Source organism: Choloepus didactylus, chromosome 21, assembly GCF_015220235.1.
Source record: "Choloepus didactylus isolate mChoDid1 chromosome 21, mChoDid1.pri, whole genome shotgun sequence".
Classification (NCBI taxonomy): domain Eukaryota; kingdom Metazoa; phylum Chordata; class Mammalia; order Pilosa; family Megalonychidae; genus Choloepus; species Choloepus didactylus.
In genome coordinates this window covers 25,912,573-25,933,634 of record NC_051327.1, presented here as the reverse complement: position 1 = coordinate 25,933,634, position 21,062 = coordinate 25,912,573, and the positions used below count along the sequence as shown (strand labels likewise).

General features: G+C 59.7%; 2 protein-coding genes across 2 annotated transcripts in view; one reads left to right on the top strand and one right to left on the bottom strand.

The window, feature by feature from the left end:
- Positions 1-1,747: 1,747 nt before the first annotated feature.
- LOC119517195 (collagen alpha-1(I) chain-like) lies at positions 1,748-5,914 on the bottom strand. Its single transcript, XM_037813764.1, has 9 exons — positions 5,856-5,914; positions 5,626-5,761; positions 5,329-5,528; positions 5,058-5,222; positions 4,782-4,860; positions 4,603-4,692; positions 2,983-3,968; positions 2,681-2,760; positions 1,748-2,307 (listed from the first exon to the last, which is right to left on the bottom strand). The coding sequence occupies exons 1-9, from the start codon at positions 5,912-5,914 to the stop codon at positions 1,748-1,750; spliced, it is 2,355 nt and encodes a 784-aa protein (XP_037669692.1).
- A 1,484-nt stretch (positions 5,915-7,398) lies between these two features.
- ELFN1 (extracellular leucine rich repeat and fibronectin type III domain containing 1) overlaps positions 7,399-21,062 on the top strand; it is a 64,370-nt gene continuing 50,706 nt past the window's right edge. Inside the window, exon 1 of the mRNA XM_037814583.1 lies at positions 7,399-7,470. The gene's annotated coding sequence lies outside the window, so the exon portion shown is untranslated. The remainder of the gene's footprint in view (positions 7,471-21,062) is intronic.

The window sequence follows — 21,062 nt, the reverse complement described above, 5'->3', positions numbered from 1 at the left end:
GGCAAAGAGCTTGTGCAAGGGCCGCCAAGCTGGACACAGCGATGCCCAGGTGGAAGGGGAGCGTCCGGCCATCCTGCGAGTTCGACCTCCTGGCTCAGCCGTTTCGTCTCAGAACTGACAGTTTCTCTGATGAACCAGGCCTGTCAGTGCTGCATCTGGGTCCTCGTGATGCAGGCCCAGCTTGTCAGGAGGCTCGTGTGTGTGTGTGTCCAGGTGTGTGTGAGTGAGCAGTGCGTGTGCATGCAACATGTGTGCACGTGTGGCATGTGCATGGTGTGTGAGTGGACGTATGCATGCATGGTGTGAGCTTGTGCACGGCATGTGGGTGTGGTCTGTGTGCACGCATGGCATGTGTGCACGTGTGTGCCATGTGTGTATACATGCAAAGTGTGTGTGTGGCATGTGAGTGTGCAGTGTGTGCTTATGGTGTGTGTGAGTGCATGTTGTGTGTGTGCATGAGTGGCATGTGTGTGCATGCAAAGTGTGTGGCATGTGCACATGTGCATGCTGTGTGCGTGTGCACTGCGTATGCACATGCATGTGTGCATGGTGTGTGTGTGTGCCTGTATGGCATGTGTGACTGTGCAGTGGGTGTGTGTGTGTGTGTGTGTGTGCTCAAGCTGATTTATGAGTATGAAAATCCTGAGTACAGGGGCTTTGGAGTCTGACCATCCGGATGCAAACCCTGGCTTGACCATTCGCTGGTTTCCTGTGACCCTGGGCGTTGTTCATGTCCCTAGCCCTCGATCTTACCGTCTGTGAAATGGAGCTGTTAGCGGCACTTGCCTCTCGGGGTCACCAAGACTAAATGAATGGAAGGCACAGTCAGCCCCGGCTACAGGCAGAGACTTTCATCATTCCATGTGGGTGTACTTGGTTTGGGGGTGTGTGTAGCTGGAAGCCCCTACAAGGCCACGCTGACCACAACTGTAAGCTTGGCTTCGGAGGGGAGGGGGGGCGGAGTTCCCCCCAGGCCACCCTTTGCCAGTTCCTGCGGAGGGCCGTGGGCTTGTCTAAGGTGTCCCGGGGGTGTGGTTGTGTGTAGACGTGTGTATGGAATGTGTGGGTGTCTAATGTGTGTGTCTACCACAGAGGCTGTGCCGGGCTCCAGGAGCTGAGTGCCTAGGACGGCTGGGGGGGGCTTTATCTAACAGAGAGCCCTGCCTCCCCCGCCTCCCCCACTTCCCCTCCCTGGTCGGCTCTGGGGGCTCCCACTCCAGGCCTCTTGGGGGGCAGTGGCCAGGCCGGGCCAGGCCCAGCAGGGTCTCTGCCCTGTCACAGGAAACAAGGGCACATTTCAACCTCCCAAGAAGCTGAGGAATAAGCCAGGGGGTGACCTAGTGGGGGCCCACAGGCCTGGTCAGAGAGCTTTCCTCCGGGCAGGCGAGTGTCAGGGGTCTGGGTCAGGACGCAGCTCTGCTCCACCAGGTGGGGGCAGCGGGAAGAGGGGCCTGTGCGCCTCGGCTACCTCAGGCTACTGGAGCGGGCAGCCCCCTCCCTGAGGCACGTGGGCTCCCGGGGTGCAGGCCCTGCTGAGGTCTCTGGCCCCTGCGCACTAACTTAGGACAGGACAGCACGCAGGCCTTGGCTCCGTCCTTAATGACTGTCACCCTCCAGGCCTAGGGGTCCAAGGGAAGGGTGGTGGCCCCGTCCCCAGCCGGGGTCGCGGTTGCCCTTCTTCCCCGGGAACGACGAGTCTGGCAGTGGCGCGGGGTGCGTGGGGCAAGGAGGGGCCGGCGGCTGGAGTTCAGGACGGACTGGGCCCCCGAGTGCCCCTTCTCAGCCCCACAGCCTTGGGCCCCGTTGCTCGCCGCCCGGCGCGCCACACCCACCCCTGTCCCGGGAGCCTCCTCCGCGACGGGGACTCCAGGGGACAGGCCCCCCGGCCCAGCAGCCCCGTCCTTAGGCCGCGCTCACTGCCGCACGGCTTTCCCTCCTCCTCGGCGCGGCGGGGCGGGCCTGCGGGCCTGCGGGGCTGTGGGGCCGGGCGCGCCGCAGGCAGCGGCGCCCACAGGGTCGCACCCCGCGCCGCCAGGACTGCGGGGGTCCGGGGCTCCCCAGCCCGGGAGGCGGCGGGTCGGGAAGGAGCGGTCAGGCCAGAGCCGGGCGAGGGCGCCCTTGAGCCTGATTTGGGATTTCTACACCGCGCAGGCCGGGGAAGGGGCGGTGGGCTTGGGGCGCCGCCCTGGGAGACAGGGTTTCCGCTCCGCGAGGGCTCGGGCAGGGAGAGGTTGCGAAGGGCACCGGGGCTGGCCGAGGGAGCGATTTCTGATCCCTTGGGGTTCGGGAGGAGACTGGGGGTGGGGACTTGGGGGGAGGGGGAACCGCTAAACCGAGCGTCCCGGGCATCGGAAGGTGCCAGGGCTGCTCCCACGCCCCCTGCCTCCCCTCAGATGGCAGGGCAGGGGCGAGGGGTGGGGGGAGAGGTCGAGGGGCAGGGGGGGGGCTCGGGCCAACTCGGTGGCGAGGGAGTCCGGGAGGACGTGGCGCCCCAGGGGCGCGCCCACCCTCTCCCCGCCCCCCCGCCCGTGCCGCCCCTGCGGGCTGGGCACTGGCCCTCGCCGCGGGCGCCCCCACCGGGGCTGACTTTGGGACAACTTTCACGCGGGTTCCGGGTGTGTGCGCACGGCCGTGTTCACACGCGCGTGAACAGTCCCCGCCCAAGGTACCCACCTCCTACCGCTCTCGCCACCCAAAGCCCGATCCCTGGACCTCCCGGGGCTTCGGCCCCGAAGGGCAGCCTTGGCGCGGTCGGGGGGCCTGGGGCGGGGGCGCGCGGGCAGCCCGGGAGGAGGGGGCGAGGCTGCCCCTCAGCTCCCCCGCCGCCCCACGGCTCGCTCCCACCCCCCTCCCAGCGCACCCTGTGGCCTCCCCCGGTCCATCGGCGCGCGGGGAGCGCCCGCCCCCGGCCCCCTCCCCCTCCCCCTCCCCGCTCCGGCTCCGACATTAAACCCTCGATCCCGCGGGGGAAGAATGTGCCACCAGCTCGGCGCCGCCGCGGCCGCCGCCACCACGCCCGCGCCCGCGCCGCCCGGCCCTCGGCGTCCCCGGCGCGGCCACTGCCCGCCTGCCCGGGCGGCCCGGGGCTCGCAGCGCGCGGTCCCCGCCGCCTCCCCGCGCTTGACGCAGTGAGCGCCGCAGCCCCGGGCCCGCCGGTCCTCGCTCCCGGCGCAGGCCGAGGCCAGCCCGGCGGCCGGGGGGAGGGGGCGCCGCCGGGCCGCGCGCCCGGAGGAGGAGGAGGAGCACCGAGCCGAGCCGCCGCCGCGCGGGGACCTGGCGCGCGCGCCGCTCGCCCGTGACCGTGCCGCCCGCCGGCCCCGCGCCCCCCAGGTAGGAAGGGGACTGCCGGGGCTGCGCCGGGGGCTCCCTCTGTCGCAGCCGCGGGGCCGGGGGTTCCCGCCCCTGGGGGAGGCGGGGAGGCGGCTTTCTTTGGGTGGGGGCCGAGGGGCGGGCGCGGGGTCCCCGGCGGCTCGCTCAGCCTCGTCCTCCCGCGTCCGCCGCGCCGAGGCCTGACTCCCTCCCGCCCGTGGGGCTCCGGTTGCGGTGCGTAAGGTCCGTGGCTCCGGGGTACACCCCCCCGCACCCCCCGGCTTCCGAGGTGTGCGCACCCGAAGTTGGCGGCCCGGAGCCCGGGCCGGACAAACTTCCCTCTCCGACGCCGCGGCCCGAAGCAACGGGGCTCCGGACCCTCCAGGCTCGGAGGCGCCGCGGGGACCCCGAAACTTTCCGGAGCGCGCAGAGAGGGACAGGCGGGCTGGGCGGGGACCCGGGGGTACTGCCTTCAAGTGCACGGTGGCAGCCGCGGCCCCCGAACGGGCCGAGAGCTGCGCCCCCATATTCTGGAACCCCCATCCCCTGGTCGGGGCGGAGAGGGAGCAGCGCCCGCGCCGCTGGAGCTCTTCGCGGGGGTTGCAGAGCCCCCCTCCGGCCCGGTCGCGGCCGAGCGGCGGGAAGGACCCGGCTCGCGGCTATTAATAGGCGCCGGGACCCGCACCTCCCCGGGCAGGGGCAGCGAGCGCGCTGGGCTTGGCCGCGGTTGGGTCGGGACCTCCCCCAGCTCTCGGGGCCCCCGCGCTGTCGCTCTTCTCTGCCGCCCCCTGCTCTCCGCCCACGCTCTCCTCTCCTGTCTTGGGATGTCGCCCCCCGAACTTTTTCTCCTCCTAAACTGCAGGGGGTGTTTGTAGCGGCCCCGTCAAGGGCCTGGCGGGTGGGAGGAAGCGGGCACCGTCCCTGCCGAGTCCTCCGCGGGATGGGTGTGGGGCGCCTGGGGTCAGCCACCCCCTCTGAGCCCACTGGGATGCAGGCAGAGAGGGCTGGAGGCTCCTGAGAGCGATGTGGAGAGCAGGGGAGGCTGCGGGGCTGTGGGGGTGGGGAGGTGGGGGTGTGGGGGTGGGTGGCAGCAGTGTCCTGGCGTCCCTCTTCCAGCGTGGCCTTCACACCCCAAAGGCCCAAGAGGATTTCCTCACTCCACCCCACCCCAATGCTTGGCTCCTGGATTTGACGATTTGGGGGACAGCTCCCTCTTTGCAGATCCCGGCCCCCAGGCAGCTTGGGGATCTTTGTCCCCGGGGCCGCCCACAGGCCTGGCCCCCTCCCCTTTACCTCCAGGACGCTGAGGCCCTCTGGAGCTCCTGTGCCCCATCGGGCAGTGCCGACCCCTAGCGAGCCAAGTGTCACATTCTTTCTTCGGCTCTGGGGGAGGGAAGGGGGGCGTGGAGCGTGGCTTTGGGTCCCTGACAGATGTCCTCGCACCGGCGTCTCTAACAGAATTAATGACTTACACGCAGGCTGCCGATGCCACGGGGGAGGGGCGGCAGCCGGAGACGCTGGGGATGGAGCTGCAGCCCGAAGGCGCAACCTCTGCTCGGGGTTGGGGCCGTGCAGCCAGGAGGACCCCCATGCCCCCCAATGGGCTGCACCTCCAAACCCCCACCCAGCTCGGCGCTGCATCCAGCTCGGGCTCACGGTTCCGCCGGCTCCCGGGACCCTCCCCGTCACTCCCGTGGGGCTCCTGCCCCCCTCAGCTGAGCCTCCACCCTGGGTGGCCACATCTTTGCCGGGGAGGGACCCTGGAGACCTCAGCCTGGGCCTCCATGAGCAGAGATGGACTCAGGGCCACCGGGGGTGGGGGGCCTGAAGGGGCCGGGTGTGGCTCAGGGCAGGTGCCCCGGAGGCTCATCAGATCCGCCCTGTGTGGCCCGAAGCCGGCGCTTCCAGGCTGTCTGGGAGAGAGCTCAGCAAAGAGGGGGTCACCACCCCTCCCAGGGGCACGGCAGTGGACTCGTGGCTTTTTGCAGGGCCTGGGGACCCTGCTCGTGGGGACCCTACTCTTTCCCCGAGGCTGGAAGGTTGCTTCCTCGGACCTTCGAAGAGTGGCCAGAGACACCCGGGGGAGGACCAGTCGGAGCCGAAGCTGGGGAGGCCCAGGCCTCTGCACCCTTCACCCCCGCGCCCCGGGCCTCAGCAGCCCCAGCCCGGTCTGGCAGCGTCCACTGGGGGATAAACAAGGGCCTGCCCTTGGCCTGCAGCTGGGCCAGGGTCGGGGAGGGGGCAGCCGAGGGGAGACGGCGGAGCGCAGCTGCTCCAAAAGGCCCCTGCCCTCCTTCCCTGTGCCTGACCCCTGACCCCGGAGCTGTGAGGTGGCTCCTTGGCCAGGCAGTACCCCCAGTTCCTGTGTATAACTCGGGGACCCCCGAGGACTGCACCCACCCCACCGGGCAGGAAGGAGGAGTCTCCCTTGCAGGGAATTCCAGCCGGTGCCCTAAGACCCAGCACGGGGAGGGCGGCGCTGAGCCCACTCCCCTCTCTCTTCCGGCTCCGGTGGAACCTTCTGGGCCCAGGTGGTCTGGGGTCACCGGCAGCGGGGCTGGGCGGTGCGGAGGACCGGCTTGTGCTGTGGGCCCTTCGCTCTCATTCCCTCTCCGGCCCCACACGCCATAGGATTGATCTTGATTTGCTGCCTTTGAATTGAGTCAACTCTTTTGTATGCCGGGTGAATTGCCCAGCTGCCGGGAGCGCGGAGCGTGCCGGGGCTACTGAGGCGCCGCCGGGAAGCCGGAGGGGGCAGCAGGGGGGCGCGGGCAGGGCCACCCCGAGGCCTGCCCTCAGCCCAGCGAGGGGTCCAGAGGCTTCCGGCCCGGTGGTTGAGGCTGCCCTGGGGCCGCCTAGGGCTCTGCTTTGGAGAGTCTGTGTGGTGTTGGCAGGTCCCTGCGCAGCTCTTGACTCAGTTTGTCCACCTCTAACATGCAGACAGTGGGGTTTCCGCACCCGGGAGGTTGAGGGTGCATATAGCCCTGCCGAAGTAAACGTAGAGGTTGGGGTGAATGAGGGAAGGAATGGGGTGGGGGGCGTCCAGGGCTTGGGAGAGCAAGACAGATGCCAGGTGGCCCCCCCCACCTCCCTGCCTTGCAGATACCCCGGGCACCCCAGTCGTGCCCTCTGTCTCCAGGGCCCCTGCCCTCCTTGGGGTCTGGGGGCGGACCAGGGTCCTGAGGACGCCTTGTCTTTGCTTAAAGTCTCCCCCGCCCTTGGTGGGGGTCGTGGGTAGCTCATTCAGGCAACAGCTGTAGCGCTCTCCCCCACCCTGAGAGCTGCGCCCCCCACCCTCCACAACCACTTAGGTGTGGGTGGGATGGGCGGGGAAGGGGCCGGAGGAGCCCCTCCTCCCCCCTCCCCTCCTCCCTCCCTCCCGCCCCCCAGCCCGTCGGCCGAGCCCCTCCCGCCTCGGCAGACCTAGCGAGAAGGAGCGAGGAGGCGAGGAGGGCAGTGCCGGGCGAGCGAGGGAGGGCCGGAGAGGGGCGGGCGCGATCCACCGAGCCGGACTGGAGCCTCGGAGGAAGAGGGGGTGGAAGGAGCGAGCGAGGGCGGGAGGAGGGCGGGCGCGCGAGAGCCCCCCTGCCCGCGGGCGAGGGGCGGGGCCGCGCGCAGATCGATGGGCGACGCTGGGGCGGAATTTCAATGCCGAGAGCGAAGTTAGAGCCTGAAGGACGGCGGCGGCGGCGGGCGCAGCCCGGGAGCGGCGGCGGGGCCCGGCAGGTAAGCGCGGCGCCCGGCTCCCAGCGGCCCGGGGTGCGGGGCCTGGGGAGCGCGGGGCTCGGCTACCCCCGGTGGTGGCGTGGCCAGCCCCCGCCCCTCGCGCCTCTGCGCGTCGGCCCGTGCGCTCCCCGTGCGCCCCCGGTCCCCGGTGCGCCCCGGACCCGGCGCGCGAGCCGAGCGCAGCGGGCAAAGTTGAAGCAACTTGGCGGCGGTGGCGAGGGAGCGGGCGCTGGGCTGAGCCCAGCAGAGCCAGGGGCCCTGGTCGCTGCTGCCCCCCGCCCCGCTGCCCCCTCCCTGGGAGCCACCCCTTTCCCAGCACCTGCTCCCCCCCGAGTCCCCCGTCCCCCTTCGCAGCCCGGTCCCGCTCGCTCCCCACAGCAGCCGCTCCCCGCAGTCGACCCTCTGCAGCCCTGCCCTGCCCTGCTGGAAACCCAGGTACTACCCCTCCTCCTCGGTCCCGGGTCCCAGACCCCCTTGGTGGCCACCCCCACCCCGGAGATGGTCCCGCCACGCACGGGGTGGGAGTGGGGGGCGACCACATTGGGGGCCTCTGGCACAGGGAAGGGGGGCTTCACTCCCTACTTGGTGGATGTTCCCCACCCCCAGCCTGGGACCGGATCTCCTCATCATTCCGCTTTGCAGGGCTGCTTGGCCCCCTTGCCCCAACCTGCCTCTAAAGACAGGGGCCCTAGGAGAGCCTCTGAAATCCGCAGGCCACCTGCTTGCTGCCCAGGGTGCCCCTCCTTGCAGGGACCGACAGCACTTAGCTCAGAGGAGACTCTTCCAGGCATCAGCTGAGTGACCTTGGGGCCAGGGCTGTCTCAGAGCCTCAGTCTCCACATCTGTGCAATGGGATGTGATGAAAACAAGTCCTCCGGAAAGCCTTTGTGGGGAACGAATGGGCACTGGGCAGGCTTGGCACAGAGACAGCCCCCTCTCAGGTTGGAGACCCCACCTGGTGGGCACCTCCCAGCAAATCTTGATGTGAGCATCTTCCCTGCTAGAGGGGAACCCTTGAAAAGTCTGTGTTGGGTGGGGCCGTGTGTCCTGCTGACCCCTCTTCTGGGCTGGGGACTGTGCAGAAAGCATTCCCAGGATCTAAGTTCTGGGAACCTTGGGGACAGGAGCTTCTGAAGGGCACAGAGCTAGAGGAAGATAGAAAAGGCAAAGTCTCAGCTCCGTTTCTCTCCAGCACAGCCTCCTAGAGATGCTCCCCAGCCTCCAGAGGGGCACTTCAGCCTCTGCCCAGTGCTGAGACGGAACGGAGCCCCTGGGGGTTATTGTCTTAGAGCCGCACATGCTCCTGTCCTGTCTGCCCAGCCCGGCGGCTCACCTCCTCTGCCCTGCGTTCTCTCTGCTTTCACCTTTCATTCATTCAGCATCAGGGAAACAGATCGCAGGCCCCAGCCCACTTTTTCAGAAAAGGACACACACCCAGAGACAGAGGGACACGCTGCCGGGCCTTAGAGGGAAGCACGTGCCTTCACTCTGGCTGCGAAGAGGTTTGGAGCCCGGCCGGGACCCCGGAACTCCGGCCCCTCATTTTCTGGGCACAGCAAGGAACATCTGACCATCCCTTAGTGGGTGGAAGACCTCGAGATCTCTGGATCAGAAAGGTTGGGACTTGGGGGGCACTGGGGCCATGCCACCCCCCCATCTCAGCTGCCTGGACCCTCTCCTGTGGGCAGCTGTGTGTGCCTTCTGGCTGCGGTGGCCGGTGGCTGCGTGCATGTCATCCGGGATGATACAGCAGGCCCTTAGTGGGTCTAAGAACAGCCGGGAGGGAACCTCGGCCCCAGTCAGGCTCCCAGGCAAAGCTGGGGGAGGGGGAGTGGGGTTGCAGGGGGGCCGAGAGGTGTGGGGGCTCCCACACCTGAAGGATGGGGTCCCTCCCCACAGCCCCCACCCCCACCCCTCAGGGCTCCCTCTGGAAAGCTCAGCGAGTTTTCAAAGTGCTTCCCAAGCAGACGCCCCACACCTGGGCTGGGAGAGGCTGCTGCTCCCCAGCTCCCACCGCTGCACAGCCCCCCAGGAGGAAACAGGTGGCTGAGGCCCCAGAGCACGGGCCCAGCAGCCCCCCTCTTGGACCCAGGTTTGATCTTGGGACCCCAAGTGTGTCGTTGTTGTCTGCTTTGCCTCCTTGCACCCCAGCTCTGGATTTCAGTGGGGTTTTCTAAACACACATGAAACCCCCCTTTGCAGCTCTCCCTGGTCGAGCCCCCCACCACCACCCCTGCCCCCTCTGGGGCCCAGTAGCCATCAAGGAGGACCCTGTGCCTGAGCGACAAGACTCGGGTGCTGTGCCCCAGGCGCATGGGCTTGGGGTGTTGTCTGTCTCTGCAGGAAACCAGTTACCCCGTGGGGAGAGGTGTGAATGCCCCTGGGAGGGGCAGTGTGAAAATGCCGGTGAGCAACCGGTGGGAGGTGGGTCTCTAGGGCTGAGGAATTCCCGGGGTGAAGCTGGAGCGGGCTGGGAGCCATCTGTCACCTCTCCAGCCCCTCCTCCGGCCCCCACAGCCCCCTCCTTTGCCTCTGTCACAGACTCTGGAGCTCGTCCAATGGAAACACAGGTGTGGACTGGCTGGGGGGGTCCATTCCAGCACCCCTGTGCACAGATGGGGAGACTGAGGCCGGGGCAGGGCGGGGCACTGTCCGAGGTCCCGCTATGAGGTGGGGGCGGAGGGGTCCCGCGTCCCTGCTGTGCTGGGTGAGGTCAGGTGACAGCAGCTGGGGGGCCTGGCTTCCCCGGGCACCTGTGGTGCCAGCCGGCAGCCCCAGAGGTGAGTGGGCAGCGGGCAGACAGCGGTGGGCACTCTGCCAGCCTCTGGACCTGCCTGTGCCGTCTGCCCCCCACAGACCCCCACCCTGGCCCTGCCCCTGGTCTGTCGGGCGAGCCTTGCTTTGCCAAGCTCCCTGCTGGCCTCATGGGGACGGGGTCAGAGGCCACCCTGGGGCTGTGTGGCATTTGGGGGCAGGGCCAGAGACCCCTGCACTGAGCTGGCAGAGCCTCCAGGGCTGAGTCAGCTCATGTTGAGGCCCTGATACGCTCTCTGCCCGGGGCCTGGGATGGAGACCCTGGCCCGGCCCGTGTGGGGCTTCTGTGCCGGGGACTGGGAGGCAGATGGCAGACATGTAAACACACAGGTGACGAGGATGCTTCCAGCTGGGTCCAGCACTGCCCGAGGTCACGCGGCCAGCACTCCCAGGCCTGCTCCGTGGAAGGCTGGGCCCTGTCTTGGAGAGAGCTGGCAGGGCCCCACAGCTTGGCTCCCCTCTTGCAGGCTCTGGGGGTCTGAGAGCAGCAGGTGGGGAAACTGAGTCATGGAGGCGGGCCCAGGGGCTGGGTGTTGGGGTCCCACCTGCACCAAGCTTCTCACTCTGCCCATTCTGCTGGGGCTGTGGGAGACCCCCATCCCTATGACTCAGCCTGGTGGCCTCCCTTCCTCCCCAGTAATGAGCCTTAGTTCCCCAGGATTTACAGCTGGTCTTGCCCTCAGGGCTCCTCCCTGGGGTGTCCCAGAGGGGGGCACCCAGCACAGGAACCCGCAGATACAGATGCCTATGGGGAGTGGGAGCAGGGCGGGCGCGGGCCCTGCAGTGCAGGGTCCCTGCCTGGTGCAGGTCCCCGGGGCTGAGGTGGAGGAGGAGGGGAGGTGTGGTGTCGCTGGATGGCCCAGCAGCCCCTCCTGGTGGCAGAGTGTGTCCTCTGGACTTGGGGGGCCTCTGATTCAAGTGTTCATTTAATAGATGGGGACACTGAGGCCCAACTAGGAAAGTGGAAGCAAGCTGAGGCCAGAGCTGGCCACAGAGCCCAGGTTCAACCTGGCTCCCTGCACCCCCCAACCGGCCCCGCTGTACCCCTGCCCTGCTGCAGAAGCCCCTGTCCCTGCTGCCCACCCCCTTCCACAGCTCCCTCTACAGAGCAGTCCAGCGAGCACTGTGCCGAGAGCCCTTCGGCAGCACCAGGGACACACGGTGGGCGTCTGTCCCCAGGAGATCTGTCCCCAGGCCCCCAGCTCTGGACACCCCCCTGATGGGAGGGGGCCCTGTGAGGGGCTGAGAGCCAGTGCCCCCTCCTGTTCCCCGAGAGGCCCTTGCTTCATTTTGAGCAGGGTCGAGCTGAGGCGCCCCTTAGTCATTTACTCCCTCTGGTTTGATAAGCAGAGATGCACACGCGCTCCCACAGGGGGACGAGGATGGCTGTCAGTGGCCTTGGCAGGGGCCCAAGGACCACATCGATGACAGGGGCCATGGCCCTACCACTGGGGAGGGCCCTTCCCAGGCTCCTCATTGTGCTGCAGAGAGAGGCTTTGCCAAGCGGGCCCGGGGAGGAAACGGGGCTGGGCCGGGCTGGAGTCCTCGGTGGCTGCCACGAGCCTTAACAGCCCTGAGGCGGGGCCAGCACCGGGAGATGCCCGCACCCCGGACCCCTGCCAGGCCGGCGTCATCTGCACGGCTGGCTCTCTGCCTCTGCCCCCTTTCTGCCGTCCCTTCCGTCCCTGCATGGTCTCCCCAAGGGCTGGGGGTCCCTCGGGACCTGCTCCCTGGGCCAGGCTGGGCCGTGGGGGGCTTTGGCCCTGGTGTCCCTGTTCTGCCAGACCAGTTCCAGGGACCCCCGGCCAGGTGGAGCTGCAGAGGTGATGTGTGATCTCGGGTGGTCGCCTACCCTCGCCGGCCTCAGCACCCCCTCCGTCAGGTGCCGGCTGGGCGGATGGCCGCTACCTGGTGAGTCTAAATTGTCGGCACCGTCCTGTAAGAGGTGCAGCCGCTGCTGGCGCGCACAGACCCCCGTGCTTTTGACTTTGCCCCGTGCGGCCCTGCGTGCCCTGCAGCTCCGGCTTCTCCCGGGCAGCCTCGCCTCGGCCCTGGGGCCTCTCTCAACCCCGCCAGGCAGCGGCCCGTGCAGAGCCCCAAGGGGGCAGCCAGCGAGGTGGGTGGAGGGACGGCAGGGCCTGAGGGGCTGGCCTTGGGGGCGGGGGGCAGGGGAGACCTGGGCGGCAGGCCGATCCAGGGCCGTTGGGGAGAATTAGGCAGCCGAGAGGCCAGGTGACTTGCACATTTCAAAAGTCCTTCTGCCTGAGGGTGAAGAAGGGACTGTCGGGCCGTGGGGGGCAGGGGGCTGTTAGGGGACGGCCGTGGTCGAGGGGAGACGGGGAGATGTGTGGCTTCCTCCTTGGCGTTTCCTTAAGAATCGGAGATGCGGTCCGTGGGGAAAAGCGTTCTGTGCGCAAAGCCCATCTTCCCGTTCCTGTCCCTTACAAAAGAGAAATGACTTCCCTGGAGGACAAGATCGGGTGACGCAAATCCTGGCCTTCCCTTGACATCCATAAACGTTTCAGAGATGAGTTTCCGAGGAGACATGAACACCCCAAAACAAGGGCCGTCGAAGTGGTGCTGACCCCGAACCACCCTTGGGCATCCCTTGCGCTCTCTTTCTGCTGGGGACGCACCTGTCGGAGCCGGGTCCCTGCGTGGGTGTGTGCACTACAGTGTGCACACGTGTGTGCCTGGGGTCTTCGTGTGGCCCTGCCTGGCCCCTGGGCAGCGGATGTGGGTGTCATGACAACCGTTTGCTGAGCAGGACGTGCTCGGAGCGGAAACGCCTTCGGTTTGAAGTGTTGCTGGTGAACGTGTCGTTTGCTTGTTCCAGCTTAGGAAGCCCTGCCAGTGCTGCAGACAAGAGCCGTGCTTGGGGGACGGCGGGGTGTGCGGTGCTCTGGGGCTCTGGGTGGGCCGAGCCCTGGATCCCCTGGTGCTGGAGGGCTGACTGGGCCTGGGCGGGGCAGGCCGGGGCAGGGCCGGGAGTCGGTCTAGCTTTACAGTGTCTCCACTGAGTAAGAACACATTAGATCTGAAGCTTGAGGTTCGCCGGAGACGGTTTTTTAGACGAACAATCCACTAGAAATGCCGGCCTTGCCGCCCGAGCCAGGGACCAAGCAGGGGTGGCCGGAGCACCAGCTGTCCCAGCCCCCGGAGCTGCCCTCGCAAGGCACAAGCTGGGGCTCGCACACTGGAGGCGCGTGCACACATGTGTAAACGTGCACCTGGCATGCCCATGGGTGCATGTACGTACACTGACAGGCCCGCGTTTGCACACGCAATCTGACACGTGACCCTGCTCTGCTGTCCACACACATGGGTGTACACACCTGCAGTCTGACACACACACATGCGTGTGCAGTCTGAAACAGAGACATGCGTATGCACGTAACACGCATGTAGGCACGTGACTAGGTGTGCTGTGTGTGGAGACCCCCAGGTGTGCACGCCTACCACACGCAGTGCAGCCTGGCAGGTGGGGAGGGGGTCTCCTCTGAGGGCTCCGGGGGCAGGTGTGCGGGTGGGACCCCCTCCTTGAGCCGCCTCCAGGCCCCTCTGGCCCCACCGGCAGAGTCTTAGGGGAGGCTCCCACCGGGCTGGCTCGTGCCGGCTCACTGTGCCCTGCAGGCCCCGTGCTGCCCTCCCGGGTCCCTGGGAATCAAGGGCCCGGGCAGGTGGTGGGGCAGGGGTCTCTCCCCTCAGGTGGCCCAGGTGGGGCGGGCCTGGCAGTTGGGGGAGAGGGGTGCACCCCCCTCAGGGGACCGCGAGTGGCCCCCAAACAGCTGGGACCACCGTGTGGTCTTAGCCAAACCCTCCCCTTTGTCCTGTGTGTGTGGCAGGCCCTGGGGGGGCCACAGCCCCTCAGTGGACCTTCCACGGCCGGGTGGGGGGATGCTGAGCCACTGAGAGGTGGAGGGTCTCGGCCAAGGCTGACAGCCTGGGATGCCGGACCCCCATTGCCTGTCTCTGACCCCCTCGCCCACCCCCAGCCACCAGCCCCCACTCCGTTTTACAGGTGAGAGGCTGGCAGGGCCGAGCTGCCCAGGGTGGCCCAGACTCCTGGACTCCTGCCCAGGGCCACCTGGCCCCAAGGTGACAGGTCCCTCAGCGGCTGCCTTCCCCCCACCCCGTCCGTCCTTCTGTCCCACCCGCCACCCGTCCCTGTCCTCCAGCCATCCTCCTCCTCCCCAAACTCAGCCGCGCCCCCGGCTCCTCGGGGGGTCTCCCCTGCGCTTACCCCATGACACGACCTGCGACCTCCTCAGCCCTGACCCCTCCTCCCCTGCTGCCCCCCAGGTGGGCTGGCCCCGGCGTCCGCTGACCCGCTCCCTGGAAGCCCCGTGCGTGCAGAGCTCTCATGGCCTCACCCCTTCTGCCCGTGCACCCGTAACAGCCCCAAGAGGACAGAGGCTGGCAGGAGCACGTGCGTGTGTCGCTCGCTCACTCGCACGCTCGGGGACGGTCTCCGGACCTGGGCTCAGGACCCCGGATCCAAAGGCAAAGAGCCCCGTGCGGCCCAGATCTGCTGGCAGCCCGGGGTGGCGCGGGGCCCCGAGGTCAGGGTCCATCCTGTTTCGAGTGCTGCGGGATGGCGGAGAGGCCGAAGCCGGGGGCTCGGGCGGGCCTCAGGCTGGGGCGAGGGTCTGACCCCAGGGGCGCCCCGTGTCCGCTCGGCGTGCAGTGACGTCCTTGCCGCTCTCCTTTAGCGGCTCCGTCGAGGTGTCATTTTTACATCCCAGAGCCCACCTGCTGGACCGTACCGCGCAGTGGTTTTTCATAAATCCATGGAGCTGTGCAGCCATTGCTGCCAGCCAGTTCTAGAACTTTCCCTTCACCCTGGAGCATTCCCTGGCGCGCATTTGCCCCCAGTTTGCTGTCCCACCTCCAGGCATGGCATTCCGTCTCCAGGCTTCCCTTTTCTGGACAATTCCTGGAAGTGGACTCGGACGGGCGTCTGGTTTCTTCCCCCGAGCGCCGCGCTCTGCAGGCTCCCCGTGCGGCAGGTGTCGGGAGCTGGCCGCGTGGCCGACTAGCGTCCGTTGTGCTGCTGCTCCAGGTTGCCTTCCTCGGACACCATCGATGGACATCTGGGCTGTGTCCGGTTTGGGGCAGTTGCGGATGGAGCAGCTGTGAACACTTGTGCACGCGTCTGTGTGTGGACAGGGGCCTCCGCCTCTCGTGGGCACCTTCCTAGGACTGGACTTGCTGGGCCACATGGCATAGTTAACTTTATATTTTTAACAAACCGCCAGTTTCCCAGTGCTTTGTGCCATTTTACGTTCCCAGCGGCGATGGATGAGGTTCTGGTTTCTCCGCTCAGCATGCTTGGTCTTGTTTGGAGGATGGAGGCTCAGACGAGTAGGGGCTGGGTCCCCTGCGCTTTAATTCATGCTTCCCTGATCTCTCGTGAAGCCAAATATGCATCAGGACTCGTATTTCTTCTTTGAGGAAATGTCTATTTAAATCTTTTGCCTATTTTATTTGGATTATTTGTCTTGCTGAGTTTCATGATCATTCAAAATTATCGTAAGAGTTTTAAAAATATATATATTCTGGTTGCATGTCTGATAAATCAGAAATATGACTTGGAAATATTTTATCCCAGTCTGTAGCTTGTCTTTTCATCTTCTTAGCAATGTGTCTTGAAGCACAAAAGTTTTTACTTATGAGAACTATCATTTATTTATAAGGAAGTTTAATTTATCAGTTTTTTCCTTTGGTGGATCATGTCTTTGCTGTCGTATTTAAGAATTCTTTGTCTAGCCCTGATGATTTTCTCCAACATTTTCTTCTGGAAGTTTTATCATTCTAGCTTCCCTTTTCTTCTACATGTGTCTGGGTCTGTAGCACATTTTGAGTTAACATCTGTGCAATGCTGTGTACAGGTCCAGGTTCCCTTGGGGTCTTCGTGTTTTCTGTTTTTTGCATGTGGACATCTAACATCATTTCTTGAAGAGACTGCCCTTTCTGCATTACATTTTCTGTACTCCCTGGTTGAAAACCAGTCGACTGTGAGGTGAGGGTTTATTTCTAGATTCTCAATTCTGTTCCGTTGGCTATTTGTCCAGGGAAGTTTTGGAATCAGGCAGTTTAAGTCCTCTAAATTTGTTCGCCTTTTCAGAATCATTCTGGCTCTTTTAGGTCTTCTGCTTTTCCATATAACTTTTAGGATCAGCTTGTCAATTTCTACAAAAAAGCCTGCTGGGGTTTTGATAGTTGAGTTTCAGGTGCAGCTCGATTTAGGAAGAATTCCGTCTTAACATTGTTTTCCAGGCCATGAATGTAAGCTGTCTCTCCACGTTAGGTCTTTTTCATTTCTCTTAGCACGTTTTTGTCATTTTCAGTGTATGAGTCTTGCTAATTGCATTTCTTTTCTTAAACTGATTTTTAAGTATTTTGTTCTTTTTGACACCATCGTGAATGGAGTTGTTTTCTTGACTTCATTTTCAGATTGTTTGTTGCCGGTATGGAGAAGTAAAATCAAGTCTTTTTGTATATTCGTCTTTTATCTTGTGACCTTGCCAACTTTCTTTGTTGTTTCCTAAAGACTTGTGGATTCTTTAGGATTTTCTTCGTACGGGATCACGTCATCTGCAAGTAAGAGCGGTCTGACGTCTTCCTTTCCAGTTGGATGCCTTTTATTTCTTGTTCTTGCCTGATTGCGCTGCCTGGCACGCACAGCGCGGTGGGGATGGCGGTGGGAGAGGATGAGTCCCCTCCACGACCCCCGAGGGGAAGCTTTCAGCCGTTTGCCGTTAAACGACCACGTCAGAAGCTTTCACAGCTGCCCTTTTTCAGGCTGAGGAAGTTCCCTTCGGTGTCCGATTTGTTGAACTTTCATCATGAGTGGGTGCTGGATTTTGTCAAACGCTTTTTCTGCATCTATTAAGATGATCGTGTGGCTTTTGTCCTTTGATCTGTTAATACTGGGTACCGTGTTGCTTGATTTTCAGAGGCTGAGCTAACCGTTCATGCCTGGGATTAATCCCACTTGTAGAATCCTTTTTATTTGTTGCTGGATTTGGTTCGCTAATATTTTGTTAAGGTTTTTGCATCCATGTTTGTGAGGGATATTGGTCTGTTTTCTTTTCTTGTGATGCCTTTGTCTGATTTTGTTATCGGGGAAATGTTGATCTCAGAGTAAGTGAGAAAGTTTTTCTCCTCTTTTTTTCTGAAAGAGTTTGTGGAGGTTTGATATATTTCTTTAAGTATGTGACAGAATTTGTCACTGAAGTCACCTGGGCCTGGACTTTGTGGGAATATTTTAAATCAATCATTCAGTTTTCTTTTGTTGTTGTTGTTGTTTTTTTGGCTTGTTGTAAGTGTATTCATATTTTCTATTTCTTCTTGGTTCAGTTTTGGTCATTCGTGTCTTTCTAAAAATTTGTCTACCTCATCTCAGTTATCTGATCTGTTGGCATAAAGTTTGTTCATCATATTCTCTTTTAATCCCTTTAATAGCTATAGAGCTAATAGTGGTATCCTCTTTAATAACTGATTTTGGTAACTTGTGTCCTCTCTTTTTTTCCCTTTATCTGTCTAGCTGAAGGTCCGCCTATTTTGTTGATCTTTTCAAATAACCAAGTTTTGGTTTCATCGAATTTTTCTCTATTTTTTTTCTATTTCTATTTCATCAATCTCAACTCTGATCTTGATAGTTTCTTTTTCTGCTTGCTTTGAGTTTAGTCTGCTCTTCTTTTCCCAGGTTCTTCAGGTGGAAGCTTATGTTACTGAGTCCAGATTTTTCTTCCTTTCTGATACAGGCATTTAAAGCTATAAATATCCCTCTAAGCCCTGTTTTAGTGCCAGCTAATAAATTCCAATATGTTCTTTTTTTGTTTTCATTTAATTAAAAATGTCTTCCAATTTCCTTTATTATTTCTTCTTTGACTCATAGATTATTTAGAAATATGTTGTTTGACTTTCAAATATTTGGGATTTCCCAGATTTGTTCCTTTTGTTGATTTCTATTAATTCCATAATATGCTTTACAGAATTCTATTCCCTTTAAATTTCCTGAGACTTGACTTGTAGCCTAGCATATGGTCCATCCTGGAAAATGTACAATGTGCATTTGAAAAGAACGCATGGTCTGCTGGGTGGAACGTCCTACAAATGCCAGTACGTCAAGTTGGCGGAGGTGTCGTTCAAGGCTTCTGTGTCCCTGCTGATTTTCTGTCTTTTTGTCCTGTGAGAGTGGAGATAGCCAGCTGTTTGTTGGATTGTCTGTTTCTCCTTTCAGTTCTGCCCATTTTTTTGGCTTTGTTGTTACATGAATATACATTTATAATTGCTGTATCTTCCTGATGTGTTAGCCGGCTTATCACTGTGACATGCCTGTCTTTGTCTTTGGGTAGTATTCTTCGTCTCAAAGCCTATTTGATTTGATACTAGTTTAGCCACTCCAGCTTTTTTTTTAAGGCTGTTTGGATACGTATCTTTTTCTATATTTTTACTTTCAACATATTTGTACATTTGAATTTAAAGTGTGACTCTTTCAGACAGCATATATTTGGATCTTATTTTTAAAATTCAGTCTGATAATCTCTGCCTTTTGATTGGGCTGTTTAGTCCATTCATATTTAATGTAATTTTTATTTAATATCATTGCCATTTCCTTAGTGGTTTTCCATGTCTCGTGTCTCTCATCTCCCCCTGTATTTCTCCTTTACTGCCTTCTTTTGTGTTAGATGAATATTTTTTAGTGTACCATTTACATTCTTCTGTTGATTTTTTTTCTGTATTTCTTTGAAATTGTTCCTTAGTGGTTGCTCTAGGGATTATAATATGCATTTTAACTAATTCTAGTGTATTTCAGGTTATTACTAACATAATTCTGGTAAAATATACAAACTTTACTTCAGTATAGCTCCATTTTCTCCCCTATAACTTGTACTATAGTCATAGATAGTACATCAACATACATTAAAAGCCCAGTATGATGTTATAATTATTGTTTTATACATTCTTATGTTCTTTAAAGAATTAAGGGAAAAATAAAATAATGTATTTATAGAGTCTTTTCTATTTGCCCAGTATTTTTCGTTTCTGGTATTCTTTGTGTCTGTCTGTGGATTTGACTCACCCTCTGACATCATTTCCTTTCAGCCTGAGGGACTTCTAGGAGCACCACATTCTTTCAGTCTTTGTTTATCTGTGAATGCCTTTATTTTTCCCTCATTTTGGAAGGAAAATTTCGTGGGATATAGAGTTCTTGGTTGACAGTTTTTTCTTTCAGCACTTTAAATAGGCCTTTGCACTGCCGTCTCACCCCCGCTGCTTCTGACAAGAAATCAGCTGTTATTCACGTTGGTGTTCCCTGTACACGATGAATCACTTTTTATACTTTCTCTGTCTTTAGAACGGTCTGACTGTGATGTATCTAGATGTGGATCTTTTTGTGTCTGTCGTACTTGAGGTTTGTTGATATTCTTAGGTCTTTAGATTAATGTTTTTCATATAATTTGGGAAGTTTGGGGCCATTATTTCTTCAAATATTTTTCCTGCCCTCCTTTCTCAGTCTTCTCCTGGGACTTCCATCGCATATATGTTGCTGCATTTTATGTGGTCCCGCATATTCTGAGGCTTGGTTCATTTTTCTTCTCTATTTTTTCCTCGGTTCTTCTGATTCGGTAATTTCTATTAGTCGCTCTTCAAGTTCACTAATTCTTTTGTTATGACATCTCAAATTTGCTCTTGAGCCATTCTGGTGAATTTTTTTACTTCAGTTACTGTCCTTTTCAACTCCAAAAATTTCATTTAAAAAAAAATAATTTCTGTCTCCTCATCTACTTTTGGAGTCATTGCCATCGTACTTTCATTTAATTCTTTAAACACGGTTGTCATTTGTTTTTTGCCAGAATTATTTTCGTTCCTTTGAAGTCTTTGTCTGCCGTATACTACATCTGAAGACACTTGATGACAGTTTCTACTGACTGATTTTTTTCTGAGTATGGGTCACCCTTTCCTGTTTCTTTGCATGTCCTGTAATTTTGCATTGAAAGTGGACATTTTAGATAAAAATTGCTGCGTCTCTGGATTCTGATTTCCCCCTGAGAGTTGCTGTGGTTGCTGGGTGCTTTTGCCTGGACTGAATCTGTGGAATCCGTTTCCCTCTAATGTGTGACCACCCATGTCTCTATTTATTTTCCTTTTTTAAAAATCCCTGCTCTTATGTTTAATTCTGGCTTCCTGGGATCACCACTGTGTCTGCAGAGCTTAGCGGTCAACTAGTGGCCAGTCAGAGGTTGTGTCCTCACACCTTGAGCCAGGTGGGCTCCCCCTTCTGCCGATGCACCTGTGTGTGGGTTTAGGAGCACAGGGATCAGGCAGTTCCAAAGTCTGTCCTGGTTTTCACTTCCTCCGGCCATGTCGGTGGGAGCAGGTGTGGCCCTCCCCACTCTCCCCTGAGCTTGCTGCTGTCCCAGCCAGCTGGGTTTAAGTGAGAGCTTATCACGCACCTCCGTGGTTGTCGTGGTTGTCGCATTTCATGGACCTCCCTGTCGAGTTCCTGGCTAGTCTGCTCCAGCCGGGAACACAGGTGAAGCTGTGAATCACTGGCTTTCCTCATCCACTGGCCCCCGAGATTGCTGCTTATTGCTGACAGTGCTGCTGAACGCGAGTCTTCACCTTCTGCTCCAAATCGAATCAGCTCCTCTGACAGTGAAGCTTCCGGCTTAGACAACCTGCCCGCCGTCCCCTGTGGGAGCCACCGCACCGGCTGGGCTGGGGTGGGGGTGAGAACACCGCAGGTTCCCCCGTCTTGTCCGAAGTAGGTTTCTAACTGCCGTTGGCCAGTTTCTAGGATGCTGAAGCTGTTGTTCTTAATAATTTTGCCTAGTTTTATGTTTGTTTTTTGGAGGAGGGCAGTTTGGTGACATTCTCACACCATGCTGGAAGTCCCACCCCCATGGTGCTGTCTTTTAAAAACAAAACTTAAAAATAATGTGGATAGTTCCGTGAATTATCAAAAAGAGAAATTCAGGTGGGAGCTATCAGGTCAGGAAATAAAACATCACCTGCCTCTCAGAAGCACCCCCCACATCCCCTTGTGATCAGTAGCCTTCTGTCTTCCTCAGAAGCAAATGCTTTCCTCCCTTTCCTGATTTTTAGTTCCATAGATTAGTTTTTTCTGTTTTTTACTTAATGTAAGTGAAACTGCACGTTATGTGGTCCGTTGAGGCAGGATTCTCTTACCTGCAAGATCC

Excerpts from the sequence above, each read along its gene's own strand:
- LOC119517195 (XM_037813764.1), bottom strand. The coding sequence starts at position 5,914 with ATGAGAGCGAAGGGCCCACAGCACAAGCCGGTCCTCCGCACCGCCCAG. Across the intron at positions 5,223-5,328 it reads CTTCCAGCCTCGGGGAAAGA|ACAGCCTGGAAGCGCCGGCT; the intron begins GTAGGGTCCCCA and ends GCTCTCTCCCAG. Across the intron at positions 2,308-2,680 it reads GGCTTTGGGTGGCGAGAGCG|TCCCCACCCCCAGTCTCCTC; the intron begins GTAGGAGGTGGG and ends CCTCCCCCCAAG.